At 48.0% G+C, this 14,377-nt stretch overlaps 1 protein-coding gene across 1 annotated transcript in view; it reads left to right on the top strand.

The window, feature by feature from the left end:
• Positions 1-14,377, top strand: part of CELF6 (CUGBP Elav-like family member 6) — a 182,764-nt gene that overhangs the window by 153,382 nt on the left and 15,005 nt on the right. The window contains exons 6-9 of the mRNA XM_060282460.2: positions 3,011-3,154; positions 6,215-6,359; positions 7,054-7,203; positions 11,774-11,854. Coding sequence (XP_060138443.2) covers positions 3,011-3,154; positions 6,215-6,359; positions 7,054-7,203; positions 11,774-11,854 — 520 coding nt within the window. The remainder of the gene's footprint in view (positions 1-3,010; positions 3,155-6,214; positions 6,360-7,053; positions 7,204-11,773; positions 11,855-14,377) is intronic.

Genomic DNA, 14,377 nt, shown 5'->3' with positions numbered 1-14,377 from the left:
CAGAGTGCCACTCCCAAATTTAAAGGAAAAACTCTGGAACCTTCTAGAAACTTTTACTTGTTTCTTTGCAGAGCGATTCCCTTATACCCCTCTCAGTTGCACAGAAAAAACCCCAGTATTATGAACATATACAAAGTATTCACACATCATGCAACACAATTCCCAACTTCTCAACTAGCTGTGCATGTCTTTCAAACGTAAGCAATTTTGTAAATACATCTGCCACATTTTGCCTGCTTTCACAATATTGCAGCTTTATCAGGTTTTGCTTCACATTTTCTTTTACGTTTTGATATTTAATCTCCCTGTGTTTTGTTCTACCTTTAAACAGTTCAAACTCCCCCATTGCAATGACTGCCTGATTATCCTCCCATACTTGTACTGGATAATTACATTTTACACCTATGTCATTGAGAATCTGTACATAGTACTTCAATTCCTTGATAGAGCACTGTATTCAGCTTCCATGGAGGAAGTGGCTACAATCCCTTGTTTCCTGGACTTCCATCCCACCAAAGAATTACCAAACTGAAACACCATCCGAGACACTGATTTTCTGTCTGGTAGATTTGCCCAACCACTATCAATGAATGAACTTCTGATCCTAATGAAAAAAATTAAACAATAGTCAAGTGTATTTTGTAAATAACGAAAAATGTGTTTTAGTCCTTTCCATGTATTTTCAGTGGGAAATTACTTACAAGTCTATTCAGAATGCCAACTGAATAACAAATCTGGTCTGCTCCATTGTGAAATATACAATAAACTTCCAATAACAGAATGATATTATTCTGGATTCACGGGCTCTGAACTATCCCCTTCATTTTTGGGGGAGAAAAAACTGTTTCCATTGGGGTTTTCACACCTTTGCAATTCTGCATGTTGTTCCTTTCCTCTGGAACCTTCTAGAAACTTTTACTTGTTTCTTTGCAGAGTGATTCCCTAACAAGTTATCCCCTTCCTGCAAGGAATTCTGCTTGCTCAACAGAACTTTCCCTCCCTTTCCTCGCCCTGTGCCCCTGCTTGGGGGGAGGGGGTTGCAAGAAAACCCAGACAGGATGGGGGGGCACATGGAGGAAGGAGAGGGAAGGGGAGTTCCTTTGCACAAGGCAAGCAAATAAACTTTGCATGAACAGGATGACTAGTCGAAATTTGCTGTTCTCTGTCATCTCCATTTTATCCTCACAGCTGCCCCAATGAGATAAGTTGGAAGAAAAGATTTCAATTGGCAGTAAGTTTTAAAGAGGGCTTTGGTCCTGAGGGCCAGTCAGAGAGTCCTGAAGGGCTGCATTTGGCCCCCCCGGGGACTGAGGTCCTACACCTCTGATCCATGCAAACTCTCAGAGACAGTGCCTTATGGAAATACCATTTTCTTTCCTTTTTAAAAAATATATAGAAAAGCAATCTCAGGAGCCGCTCACTGCCATATAGAAAAGGGTAGCCCCACAGAGCAGGCCCCCACCCCTCACAAGACTGTGTTTTTCTCCTTAATCCAATCACCGGCTAATTTATCCTCTCTTTGATTGGATCAGAATCTTGGGGATCAAATCACTTGTTGTAAAAATAACGCAGGGCCCATCGTTTATTCTGATCAGCAGCTGTGCTCTCTAGGCAGGTGTTAGGAGGTAATTCAATCACTGGCTTGAGAAAACTGCCATTTAATTAACAATGAAGGTCACAGTTCTAAATGAAGGCCAAAGAAAGGGGAAAGAGCCCAGGGAACCGGCCATGATTATAAAAGAGGTCTGCATTGATCAGAGATTGCTCCTGGCAGGGAGGCTGTGCTGAAGATGAACTCTGATCTGGTGTGGTTGGTTGGAACAGCAGCAGCCTTCAGAAGGGGGGGCGGCACGCACACTGGTACGTGCTAATCACAATTATCTCACTCTATTGAAATCAAAGAGATGGGATAAATACTCAGAGGAGCAAAGGAGATGCTTTGCTGTTTCTGAATCTCCTCACGTCCCACTAAGGTGACTGAGGTTAAAGAAATACACTTTCAGAGGTTCAAAGTCCAAGTGCCTTATCCGTCCTTCCTCCAAAACCTTTCCCCAGAAGGACTTCTTCACCCACAACAGACATTTAAAGAACTCTTGTACCACTTTAACAGCCATGGCTTCCCCTGCACACAAAGAATCCTGGGAACTGTAGTTTGTTGTGTGGAGGAAATCATAGCACTGCCAGGCACCTCCTGCTAACCGTCAGCACCCATAACAGAGTACCAAGGGGGCCAGGGTTGTTTGTCCATGAGCACAAGAGCTCTTGTGCCCATGGATGGCAGACTTTAAAGGTTGTTCAAGGAAGGAAACCTGTGCAATTGCACTAGAGGAAGCTTATTGCATAGGGGCTGATTCTTTTTGTGAAATCTGAATCTTTGGTAATGTTTTCCCTTGCACTATGATGCCCCGCAGCACAACAAATATATCACTGCATTGGTTACAACCCATGCTGGATTTCAAGGAATTGTTTGTGCATTTATCCTGGGAAACTTCAAGTTGAAGAATGGCTTACAAATAGAATAAATGACAATACAGAGGATGCTGTTTTAAAAGTGATCCCATATTTGTGAACATTCATTGATCATTGTTGTATTTGTAGAAGTACCCGGGATGGCTCAGTCGGCAGAACATGAGACTCTTAATATCTGGGTGATGGGTTTGAGCCCCACGTTGGGCAAAAGGATTCCTGTACTGCAGGGGGTTGGACTGATTGCTCCTCGTGGTCCCAGCTCTGCAAGTCTATGATTCTGTCATTCAGTTTCTCAAAGGATCCACTCAAACAACTTTTTCAGCACACCTGTTTGGTTCGCCTAACGTCTGCCTGTGTCTCTCTAGCAGAAATGATGTGCCCTAGTTGTTATCCTTATGCCATAATCCGTATCGCTTGTCCTTGCTGGAGGGTGGGGGGATGTGAATTATGTGCCAGCTGCCACCGCTTCATACAGGAGCAATGGATACACTCTGCCCCACTCTCTCTGTTTGTGCCTCTGTTTCTCTGTCCACTCTGCCAGGGAGCATCGTCCAGCCTGGTGGTGAAGTTTGCTGACACAGACAAGGAGAGGACCCTTCGGCGGATGCATCAGATGGCAGGGCAGCTGGGGATCTTCAATCCAATGACGATCCAGTTTGGAGCCTACGGGGCATATACGCAAGCGGTAGGAGATGCTGCAATCCGCTGCCAGCCCTATAAGGTGGAAGCATTCAGAACTGGACAAGCCAGAGGGGGCTAGCATAGCTGCAGGTGGCTGGTGAACTCACACTGCATGGCAGAGACAGCTTCCAAGGACGACAGCTGGTGCTCCTGCTATGCTTTGTACCACAATTCTGATCAGCCCCAACCAGGGTGGATGATGGACGTTGTTCTCCAAAAAATCTGGAGGTCACCTTCTTGGGAAAGCAGGTTTTCCATTAACTGGGGAGACAGTCAAGAGGTCTGATGGGCCACAGGTGGCTTGTGGACTCCTGTGTAAGCTGAAAGATTAGCTGGGAGCTGAACAGAGTGGGAGTGTCAACAGTGGAGGGAAATCCCCAAAGGAAAAGGTCTTGCAAGCTCTGAGAGCCCAGAAAAGAGGTTTGGAGGTGGAAGGTATGGATGGAGTGTCAACCTCTGGAGGAGATGCTGCTGCTCTTTGTCTTGATAGCTGTTCCAAAGGAAACTGCTGCCAGATAGCAAAGAGAAGTAGGCGGAAGACTGCAGAGTCAGAGGCCAACATCACAGTCCTCCTTTATACAGTGTTTAGCCCAAGCTAGATGATTAGCTCCAATAACATGTAGCCACCAAGTTGGAATGGCTTTAAAAGAGGGTTAGATAAATCAATGAATGAATGATAAGGCTATTAGCCAGAATACATCCATACTACCTCCTCTGTCAGAGGCAGTTCACCTCTGAATATCACTTCCCTGGAAAGCCCAAGTGGCTTCCCATAAGCATCTGGTTGGCTGCTGTGAGAACAAGATACTGGACTAGTTGGGGCCTTGGCCTGATTCAGTTGCAGGACTCTTCTTACACAGTCCAATCAGTCTAGAGCAGATAGACAGGGGTCTGATGATGAGATCTAAGGCAGGATGGTGTTCCTGTTATAGAGCAGGCAGGCCAGTGGCCACATAGCTCGGCTTGCACCTTCTCTCACTCAGATGCAGGTGGAACAGAGGACACAGGGCCTGCAGCTTTCCTTGCTGTGCAGGAGAGAGGGCTTTGGCAGGTGCAGTTTGTCAGGCAAGCTGAAATCTGCCCTTCTGCACAAGTGGTAAAGGTGCTGGAACCCTCTGTTTTTCCTTATTGGTACTTAGACTAAGGAACCATGGCTGAAACATCATCATCATCATCATCATTATTACAATTCATATACCACCCTTCATCTGAGGATCATAGGATGGTTTACAGTATCAAAAGACATAACATAATAACAAACAAAACAGCAAACTGTGTCCCCCACCCGCCCAGTTTGAAAGGCCATAAATTGTTTAACCAGCCAAATACCTGGTTATCAGGTTCCATCTTGTCCATTGGGTCTACTGGTGTGGTGCGCCAGGGCGCTGGGTGTTCAGGGGGCACCCCAGCAAGTGCGGGAGCTGCGCAGCGGCCTCCCTTTCCCCTCCTGCACACCCGCCAGCTGTGCCACTTAGGGGAGAGCAGGGAGGTAAGCGAGTCAGAACAGGCACTGGGACCCTGTTCTGCCCAGCGGCGCCAGGGTCATCCCTCATCCCGGCGCTGCGTTTCATTGGTAGAGGCAATGCCACACGGCAGCAGCTCTACCAATGAAACGCAGCACCAGGGTCATCCCTGCTGGTGGGAAGGCTCCGTGGCGCCCATCTGGCCTCCGCTGCTGGCGGGAGGGCTCCAGACTGCAGGAGGACCTTCGTAAGCCCTCCAGCAGTCTGGGGCTCTTCCCGCTGGTTCTGTGGTGCCCATCTGGCCTCTGCTGTCCAGAGCTCTCCCTGCTGGCTCCACCAGGGGGGGGGGAGCCGACCTCCTTCCCATCCTTGGGATCCTGAGCAAGCCCAGGGCTTGAGGCTGCCCACCGCCCGCCCTTCCTCATTGTGGCCAGGGCACAGCAGGTGATCCCTCCCGGAGGTGAGTTCCCGCCCCTGCACTCTGACTCAGAGCCAGGAGCCGCGTAGGCCGGAGGGAAAGGGGGGGCGCCAGAGAAATGTTTGCATCAAGGCACTGGATACCCTTAAGACGGCCCTGCTGGTTATATGTAATAGAGACACCAGGTGAGCCTCTCTGGGGAGAGCATTCCACAAACAGGGAGCCACTGCAGAAAAGGCCCGTTCTTGTGTTGCCACCCTCTGGACCTCTCATGGAGGAGGCACACAATGAAGGGCCTCAGAGGAGGATCACAGGGTCCGGGCAGGTTCATCTGGAGAGAGGCAGTCCTTGAGGTATTGTGGTCCTGAACCATTTAAGGCATTATAGGGCAACATCAGCACTTTGAATTGGGGCCCCTGGAAACTAAATGGTGGTCAGTGCAGTCTGCCAAGGATTAGCATTATATGATCAAACTGTTTTACTGCAGTAAGCAACCTGGTGGCTGGATTATGCACCAGCGGAAGTTTCCAGTCCGTCATCAGAGGCAGCCCCATGTATAATCTGTTGTAGTAATCTAGCCTAGAGGTTAGGGCAAGCCAGGCCTCTGTTGGTTCCTGGACTGAAACAACTGCAGCACCATCTCTGACCATTCCATGGGTAGCATAGCAGAATAGGAGGTATCCGACCGGAAGCTCCTTTTGCCTGAGAGCTGCCTCAGTGGTGCCCCAGGAAAATAAGATGCCTGGGTCCTGTTGCCAGCATTCTCCAACATGGTACCCTCCAGATGTTTTCAACACCAACTTCCTTCATCGCTGATGGTTGGCTGTGCTGTCAGGGGCTGGTGGGAGTTGTAGTCCTGCAACACCTGGAGGACATCAATTTGGGGAAAGCTGTTGTACACAATACTATTAGACACTCTACTCGGCATAAGATTTCTTCCTACATTCCTGCCATGCGCAGTGTCAAAGGCTGGAAAAGGTCCTTCGGCAACAAAGGCAAAACTAACTTGCACCTTCTTGTTTCTCCCCTTCTTCCTCCTCCTCCTCCTCCTCTGTGTCCTCTGCTTCCTGTTCTTGCTTGTTCCTCCTCCTCCTCTCTCTTCCCCGCCTCCACTGCTGCCCCTCTTGCTTACTCCGTTTCTTTTCCTTCTCTCTGCCCCCATGCCTGTCTTTCTTTCCTTAAGATAATGCAGCAGCAGGCAGCTCTGATGGCTGCAGCACAAGGAACTTGCCTCAACCCCATGGCAGCCATTGCGGCGGCACAGATGCAACAGATGGCGGCGTTTAACGTCAGCGGGCTGGTTGCTGCTCCCATGACACCATCATCAGGTATTTGCCACCAGGGATGGTAGAGAAATTCAGTCCAGTTCACATTCAAAGGCAGACATACAGAACAGACAGTTTCCAAAACAAAAATGCTCACACTTTCCCCAAATTTTGCAATGCAGTTCTCCTGCGAAGTTACGTATACAGTAATGCAGGCATCCCCAAACTGTGGCCCTCCAGATGTTTTGGCCTGCCTGCAACTCCCATGATCCCTAGTTAACAGGACCAGTGGTTGGGGAAGATGGGAATTGTAGTCCAAAACATCTGGAGGGCCGAAGTTTGGGGATGCCTGTACTAGCCTAAAGCAGGCATCCCCAAACTGCGGCCCTCCAGAAGTTTTGGCTTACAACTCCCATGATCCCTAGTTAACAGGGCCAGTGGTCAGGGATGATGGGAATTGTAGTCCAAAACATCTGGAGGGCCAAAGTTTGGGGATGCCTGGCCTAAAGTGTGTGTAGATGTACAAACATGCATTTTGGGACCAAACTGGCAATGACCGGGACTCACTCACTCTTGATGACTGCAACACAGCCCAGATGAAGAAGTGGAATGGTTTTTTAACAGCTAACTTCGACCAACCAGATTCCTACCCATTCTAGTCAGAGACCTCACCCATCCTCTGTGTTTGAGGAAATAGCCAGCATCAAAGGCCATCTCTAACTTGTCTCTTTCTCCCCAACTTCTTGGTGGTCCATAGGTACAAGCACACCTCCAGGGATCAGCACAGCACCTGTTCCCAGCATAGCCACACCCATCGGGGTGAATGGATTCAGCCCTCTCCCACCACAGACCAATGGGCAGCCAGCATCAGAAACTATTTACACCAATGGAATCCATCCATACCCAGGTAAGGTTTTTGGCCAAAAAAAAAGGGAGTCGGGAAATAATGGGTTTGCTGTTCAAGCTCCCTGCCATTTGGCTGCAAGAGGAGAGCTAGTCCTTTGGGGCCCCAGGAAGACTTAAATGCCCAGCTGGCGCAGTATAAAGAGCAAACAGGAAACTCATCCCTGCTTCTCTATGCGCAACTATGCCCCTATGTTAATGCATTTGCACTTTGGGAGATTATGTATCATTTTTAAAAAGCAACCTCCCTTAGTCCAGTCTTGTAAATAAGCTGGCAAAAGTTACTACCCTGACATATTTTTGCTAACAGGCTAGAATCCTGTGTCCTCTGCTGGATGCCTTGGATGGGAAGCGCCCTTTTTCTCAGCTAGCATCAAAATGCAGGACACCAGCCTCTTAGAAGTCTAGTAAAAAAAAAAAAGAGCGGGGGGGGGGGAGAGAGGCAGATGGAAGAGGAACAGAGCTGAGGGATAGGTTCTCTTTCTCTACAGCCAGCAGAGAAAAACCAAGAGGACTGATGGAGGAGGAATGGAGAGATCCTTCTGTCCTCCACCTCTGCTTGTTCCCTCGATAGAATTCAATGCACTCACTTGCATGGGATTTCTGCTCACCTTTGGCTACCAAGCAGGTTGTCCAGTGCATGGCTGCCTTAGTTCCTAAGCCAGTTTCACAGCTGGTGTCAGTCACAACCAGAGAATTTACACGGTCCAAGCCTCGGCTGCCTTTTGCAGGTATTTGCCCACCTGCACTGAATGGCTGTTGAGCTAAAACTAATTTCCAGCAACCTTCTAACGATGCCATTGCCTTATTGCAGACTTTCCCAACCTGGTGCCCTCCAAATGTTGTTGGGCAACAATTCCCAGATAGCATGGGCAGTGGGGAGGAATGATGGGAGTTGTAGGCTAGCAACACCTGGAGGGCACCAGGTTGGGAAAGGACTCCTTAGGGGGTGAGGTCTCAGGGAGCTGTGTTGCATCCACAACCTGCAGGTTCCCTCCATTGCTCACTCTGAGCTAGATATGAGATCTTAGGGCTCATCCAGCTTGTCATGTGCCTAGAAAACACATGTCCAGGTTGTTTTCCACTTGCCCTATGCTTTCTAGGTACAGATCTCCAAGCCGTTTGCATTTTCTTTGCCCTGGAAAACCTGCTCTTTAGTGCTAAATTGGAGCAGACAACAATCCCTGGAAAACCCTATTTGTTCCGAGTCAGCTCTAAACTGCAGGTTTCCCCAGGGGCGGGGGAAGCAAATGGAGGTGTGGGCAAGGCCTTAGAGTACCTCTGATCACATAGAAGGGCGGCAGGCCTATTGCCATAGAGCAAGTGTTTGCACTGGACCCAGCCTGTTGTTCTCAGATATGTGACCATTAATCGTGACAAATAGGGCAAAAGTTAGAGGATAGAGGATCCAAGTGGTCCAGGAGGATGAGGAGCTGCATCAAAGAACCAGAGTTGTGCCATGCAGTTTGTGTAGTTTGCTCTCATGTAGTTTGTGGCACATGTAGCTAGACTCAGGAGTGACAGAAGAGGAGGGACGCAATGGGAAGCCAAGGAGATATCTCGAGTGGTTTGCTGCTTGCCCCAGTGATTGTGCTGCTCTGAAAGCTGTTCTCCTTTAGTTGCACTTGCTTACTCTCTTCCTTCTTCCTTCTTTTCTCTTCCCAGCTCAAAGTCCCACTGTGGCAGACCCCCTCCAACAAGCCTACGCAGGCATGCAGCACTATGCAGGTCTCAAACATTGCTTTGCCTGTCCTCCTCGCCTCCCCACACCGCCTCCCCTCTCTCTGTCTGCCTCTCCCTCTTTCCCTGCATCTTCCCATCTTTCCATGGCATCTTTGTGATAATGATGAGCATGTGCAAAAGAGCCAGATGCAAGGAGGAGGCTGCGGGGATATGGATAAAATTTCTCCACCCCTTCTTAAGGAATCCTGGCTTCTCCATTCTGTGGCACACCTGAAGCAGGAGTGGGCAGCTTTGGGGGAACGTGTCGTATACTAGGAAGGAAGGGTGGTGGTTGGTGGAATATATCAGGCCCAGTTGCTGCAGGCTTGGTGCCCAGAAAACACACCAAAGAAACTAGGAAGGGAGTGTTTGAGAACAAGCAAACCCATGAGAGTGGCAGAATGTCAAGCACCCTCAGCAGAAAGAAAACTCCACATGTCCAGAAGCTGAAATGCAACTTATATGAAGCCCCGAAATAGCCACAGTTGAGGCAACAGTTTGTAACAGTGGCCCATTATTTGTCCTTTTGTGCCCATGGATGGTACTGCTGGGCTAGTCAACTGCTAGTCTGATGAGTGGGTGAAATGAAGGGCAGGGCTTCTTTTCCTGTTATGTATCAGCAAGAGTGTGTTGACCCCGCAACCCAGCAGAATTTAGTCCTAGTCTGGTGAATGGAACCAAAACAAGCTTCCCTTCAACACTGTAGTCCCAGGACAACCAGGAGTTGGCAGCAGGCTTCCTGCAGCTGCTCTTTCTCTGCCCAAATGATGGCACCAAGTTGGTCTCCCACCTTGCCATGATGTTCTTCCTGGGACACAGAGAATGCGACCTCCCGTTGGCACCTGAGCTCCCTGGTTGATGGACGGAGCCAAACTGTAGTGCTGTGCTGAAAGTTTCTTCTGCGTCCCCCCCCCCCAAACCATTTTCCATCAGATCATGGGAGAAGAAATGGCATTTGAATATTATCAAAGGAGAAGTACATTTTGGGTGACATTCATGTGCTTTTCTGCCCAGGCTTCCCATGACCTGTAAAATTAGACCATCTTGTTTGTTGTTTGTTTGAATTCCCTTAATTCTTTTTTTATATATGCTTTTGTAATACTGTTTTACTGGTTTTATATTGCATTTTTATTTTTATGGTCATATTTATGGTTTTAAGGTCGTACACCACTTACAGATTTTAAAACTACTAAGTAGTTTATAAACACTTTTAAAGAAATAAAGACGTTTGTAATGTGCCAGGGTTTTATTCTACCTGCCTTACTTCCAAGGGGGTTGATGAGTGTTAGTGGCTGTTTATTCTTCATGGGTGCTCACACTTGGTGAGAACCCCCTTGATGTCCATAGGTGGGTTTTCCTGGAAGCATAAGAAACAAGAGAGGCTGTCTGTTGTTCTCCTGACAGGTGTTCGTTGTTAATTTTTCTTATGTGAGGTCTTTTTCTTAACCTTTTAATGAAATCAATACAGGAAAAATAAGTAAATGGAAGGGATTCCCTTTTCCAAAAAATAAAATCACACCAGCTTCTGCAGCGTCCTATGCTTCAGTCAAAACCCAGAAGAAAACATCAAGAGGTTTCTCCTCCATGGAGCTTTCTCAGGCCAGGAGGTGTGGGTGGACAGAGAGGTTGAAAAGTGCTGGATAAGTTTTTAAAGGACAGAAAAACACCCACCACCTTCAGCTACCTTGCAATTATAAGGCAATCTGAACTTCACACACACACCCAAATGCTAGAGATTGCTACAGATGAGGCAAATGAACTAGAGGCCTCATTTTCAAAAGCAAACCTCTGAGAAATGGAGAACAGATTCCCCTTTCCTTCAACATTGTAGTCCCAGGGCAAGTGGCAGTTAGACCCCTTTTTCTGCCAGGGAAAGGTGAAAGCAATTATGCACTGCAAGCTGGAGGTCAGGCCTGGAAACGATACCTGAGAGATGGACTGGCATGCCTAGTCAGCCACAAACCAGCACGTCCCTTGCGCTGGCCAGCGATTAGTTTAAATGAGAATACCAATTCAGGCAAACAGTATACACATCCCATTAGAAGGCATGTACAACCCTGCATGTCAGGCTGTTTGATCTAAGGCAGGTCCTTGGAACAATATGTTGGAACATGAAGAAACAGCTCGTAGGATGTGAAGAAGAGAGAATGCTTGGGCGGACCTGCCAGGATCTCTACAGTAGTAATGCACTGGGGCACCCCTGGTTCAGAGAAGAGGAAGAGGAAGTCAAAGCCAATGTTGCTGGGCTTCCACTCCCATTGTCCCTAGCCATTGACTCTGTTGGCTGGGCCTGATGGGAGTTGGAGTCCAATAGCATCTAGAGGACACCATTTTGGCTGCCCCTGCCACGCTTTGCATGTCTGAAATCCCATAATTAATCCCTGGCCTTTGCAACTCAACGCTCTCACATAGCAGCAGGAGACAGGAGAAACATCTGCCTGACACCAAGAACAGCCACTGCCTGTCAGGGTGGACAACACTGGGACAGATGGACCAACGGCACCAGTGTAAGGTGGCTTAAATACGTACATAATTCGGTGTGCCTAAAGTGCTCTTTGTGCTAGGCTTCATGCAGCTCCAAAGGTTTCATTCAGACCTCCTGAGCCACACAAGCGATCTATGTCACTTACTCTTTGGGACTGTTCCATGAGTACAAGCCAACTCGATCATGGAGGCAGCAAAGTAATATTTTTGTATGTGATCCATGCGTACATCTCTGGAATTGAGTCATGCTCAGGATCCACTGCTGAGCACCCCACTTTTGTCCCCCATTGGTTTTGCTTTACCATACTTTTCTCAGCACTAGCAGGAGGCTCTGTTTGCCCTGACCATTCTGCTTTTGTGTGTTCCAGCAGCATACCCAGCCGCCTATGCACCAATCAGCCAGGCCTTCCCCCAGCAAGCTCCCATCATCCCCCAGCAGCAGAGAGAAGGTAAGATTGGTTGTGGGCATTTCAGAAGGCAGGGATTCCCGAAACTGCTGAGTAACACTGCTGTGATCGATAATGAAGTGCTTTGTGCATGACTGATATCAACATTGCTATCCAGGATGGGGTGGCCTAACACAAAATAAATAACCAAGATGAATAAATGTAAAATAAATGTGTCTTTTAGAAAAAGGTTTTCCCACCCTTCTGTAGAACAAACTATCAAATTTAAATGCAACTTTAAATGTGCAAAACACTAAAATAATAGCTGTATTGCTAATTGGCTGTAATGCTAAACCATAGTTTAAAGGTAAAGGTAAAGGGGCCCCTGACCATCAGGTCCAGTCGTGTCCGACTCTGGGGTTGCGGCGCTCATCTCGCTCTATAGGCCGAGGGAGCCAGCGTTTGTCCGCAGACAGCTTCCAGGTCATGTGGCCAGCATGACAAAGCTGCTTCTGGCGAACCAGAGCAGCGCACGGAAACGCCGTTTACCTTCCCGCTGTAGCGGTCCCTATTTATCTACTTGCACTTTGATGTGCTTTCGAACTGCTAGGTGGGCAGGAGCTGGGACCGAGCAACGGGAGCTCACCCTGTCGCAGAGATTCGAACCGCCGACCTTCTGATCAGCAAGCCCTAGGCTCAGTGGTTTAACCCACAGCGCCACCTGGGTCCCTTAAACCATAGTTTAGCATTCCACAAATGAGTGCATGATTAAACTATGGAATTGCTACCACAAGATGTCATGGTGGCTACCATCTTGGAAGTAAGATTCCCTGAGGACGAGGCATTCGGTGCCTCTATTGGATGCTGGGAATTGCAAGTGAGAGCAGTGCTATTTGTGCTCATGTCCTACTTGCAGGCTTCCCAGAGGCATCTGGTTGGGCACTTTGAGTACAAAATGCTGGATTAGATAGGACAGGGCTAAGGAACAGGACCCAGCTGGCAGGCTGGATCTTGAGTTTTCCCATCCGGCATGAACCACTTTGACAGGTGGGTGGAGCCACCTGCCTTTCAATCACCATGGCATCAGATGACTCAACTTGGGAGCCCACTGTGAGTGAGTTCCTGGTTCTCTTCTGCCTTCTTTTGCATCCCGTCTTGAACTCAACAGATTAAAACAGATATGACAGCTGAATACCTATCATGTGAATGCATCTCACTCCCCAAAAGACTTGTGAACAGGAAACCTGACTATCCAGTGCTGTTCTTTTAGGATTTTATAGAGGGAAAGATGCATGCCTGGCCAGTTCGTATAATGCATTAGGATGCATGCTTGGACACACAGAAAAAGCCATTTCTTGCAGTCCCCTTCTTCCTGGGATCTGTAATGTACAAACTGACAGCTACATAAATGGTGCCGGTGAGGATTAGATGACAATATGCATATATTGACAGAATGGCAGGTGGCTTGGATGATTAAATCAACATGCGGGTTGGTAGAAGGGTGGCAGAAATTCAGCAAAGGGAGGATAGAAACAAGGCTACAAAGAAGTGTGAAACAAAAAGAGAGATGGAGAGTTGAATTGGAAGGAGACGACACCAGAGTTCTGAGTGTGAGGAGAAGGTGCTGAATGAGTCAGAGCTCTTGTGGTTGTGTTAATGAACAAAGGAACATGGAGGGTGGACTCAGTCCTTGCCCCTGTGGTTCCCCAACACATCAGAAAGCAGAATGTTGATACCTTCTCCTATGAAATAAATTTAGGTTAGTTTTATTTATATTATGCTTTTCCGTAGGGACACACAACAAACAAAACAAAGAGTTGCATGGGAAAAAATGGTGACAAAATATGTCCATGCATTCAAAATAAAGCAAGGGTCAGGAACCCACGACTGATGGGCTTGACTACAGGTCCCTCTTGGGATGCTCTTTGGAATACACCCCTCGCCAACTCTGATCCACACTCTCACGAAGCCCTTCTGCATGGCTGGAATGTGTCCTTTAAATGTGGCAATGCTCCTTGCTTGCCTCCAGATGTTGTGGACAGCAGCTCCCATCATCTTTGACCATTAACCATGCTGGAAGGAATTGATGAGAGGTGTGGTCCACAACATCTGAAGGGCACCATTGTTGGCAACCCCTCAGTCAGGGAAGAAAGATACATCTCTGCATGGGCCTCCATAGCTGAATAAGTGTGAGGACAGAGGCCTAGATATGTTGAGAGGTATGTAGAAATACATTTCCTTGTTTCCCCTTAGACGTAGGTGGAATTGGAGCACTTCAGGCATCAGATTCTCCCACGATGAGTCGGCACTATAGTTCTAAACCATGAGGATGAGTGTGCAGATTACCGGTAGAAAGAGGTTGTAAGAGCAACTGTCTCTGTCTTCAGCTGATCCCATGTGGTCGTCCTCCTGATCCCTGATGTGGTCTCTCCACTAGCAGGAGATCACCATTTCTCTATGCAGTTTGTGGGTGTCAAGAATCGCTAGTAGGCAGCTTTCATAAAACTATGGAGGTTTTACAAAAATAAATGAGTAGGTAAGCAGCAGTGCATTTCTGCTTTAAGACAGGGGAGCTGCAAGTTGCTG

Source organism: Zootoca vivipara, chromosome 13, assembly GCF_965207765.1.
Source record: "Zootoca vivipara chromosome 13, rZooViv2.hap1.1, whole genome shotgun sequence".
Lineage (NCBI taxonomy): Eukaryota > Metazoa > Chordata > Lepidosauria > Squamata > Lacertidae > Zootoca > Zootoca vivipara.
This window is presented reverse-complemented; position numbering and strand designations above follow the sequence as displayed.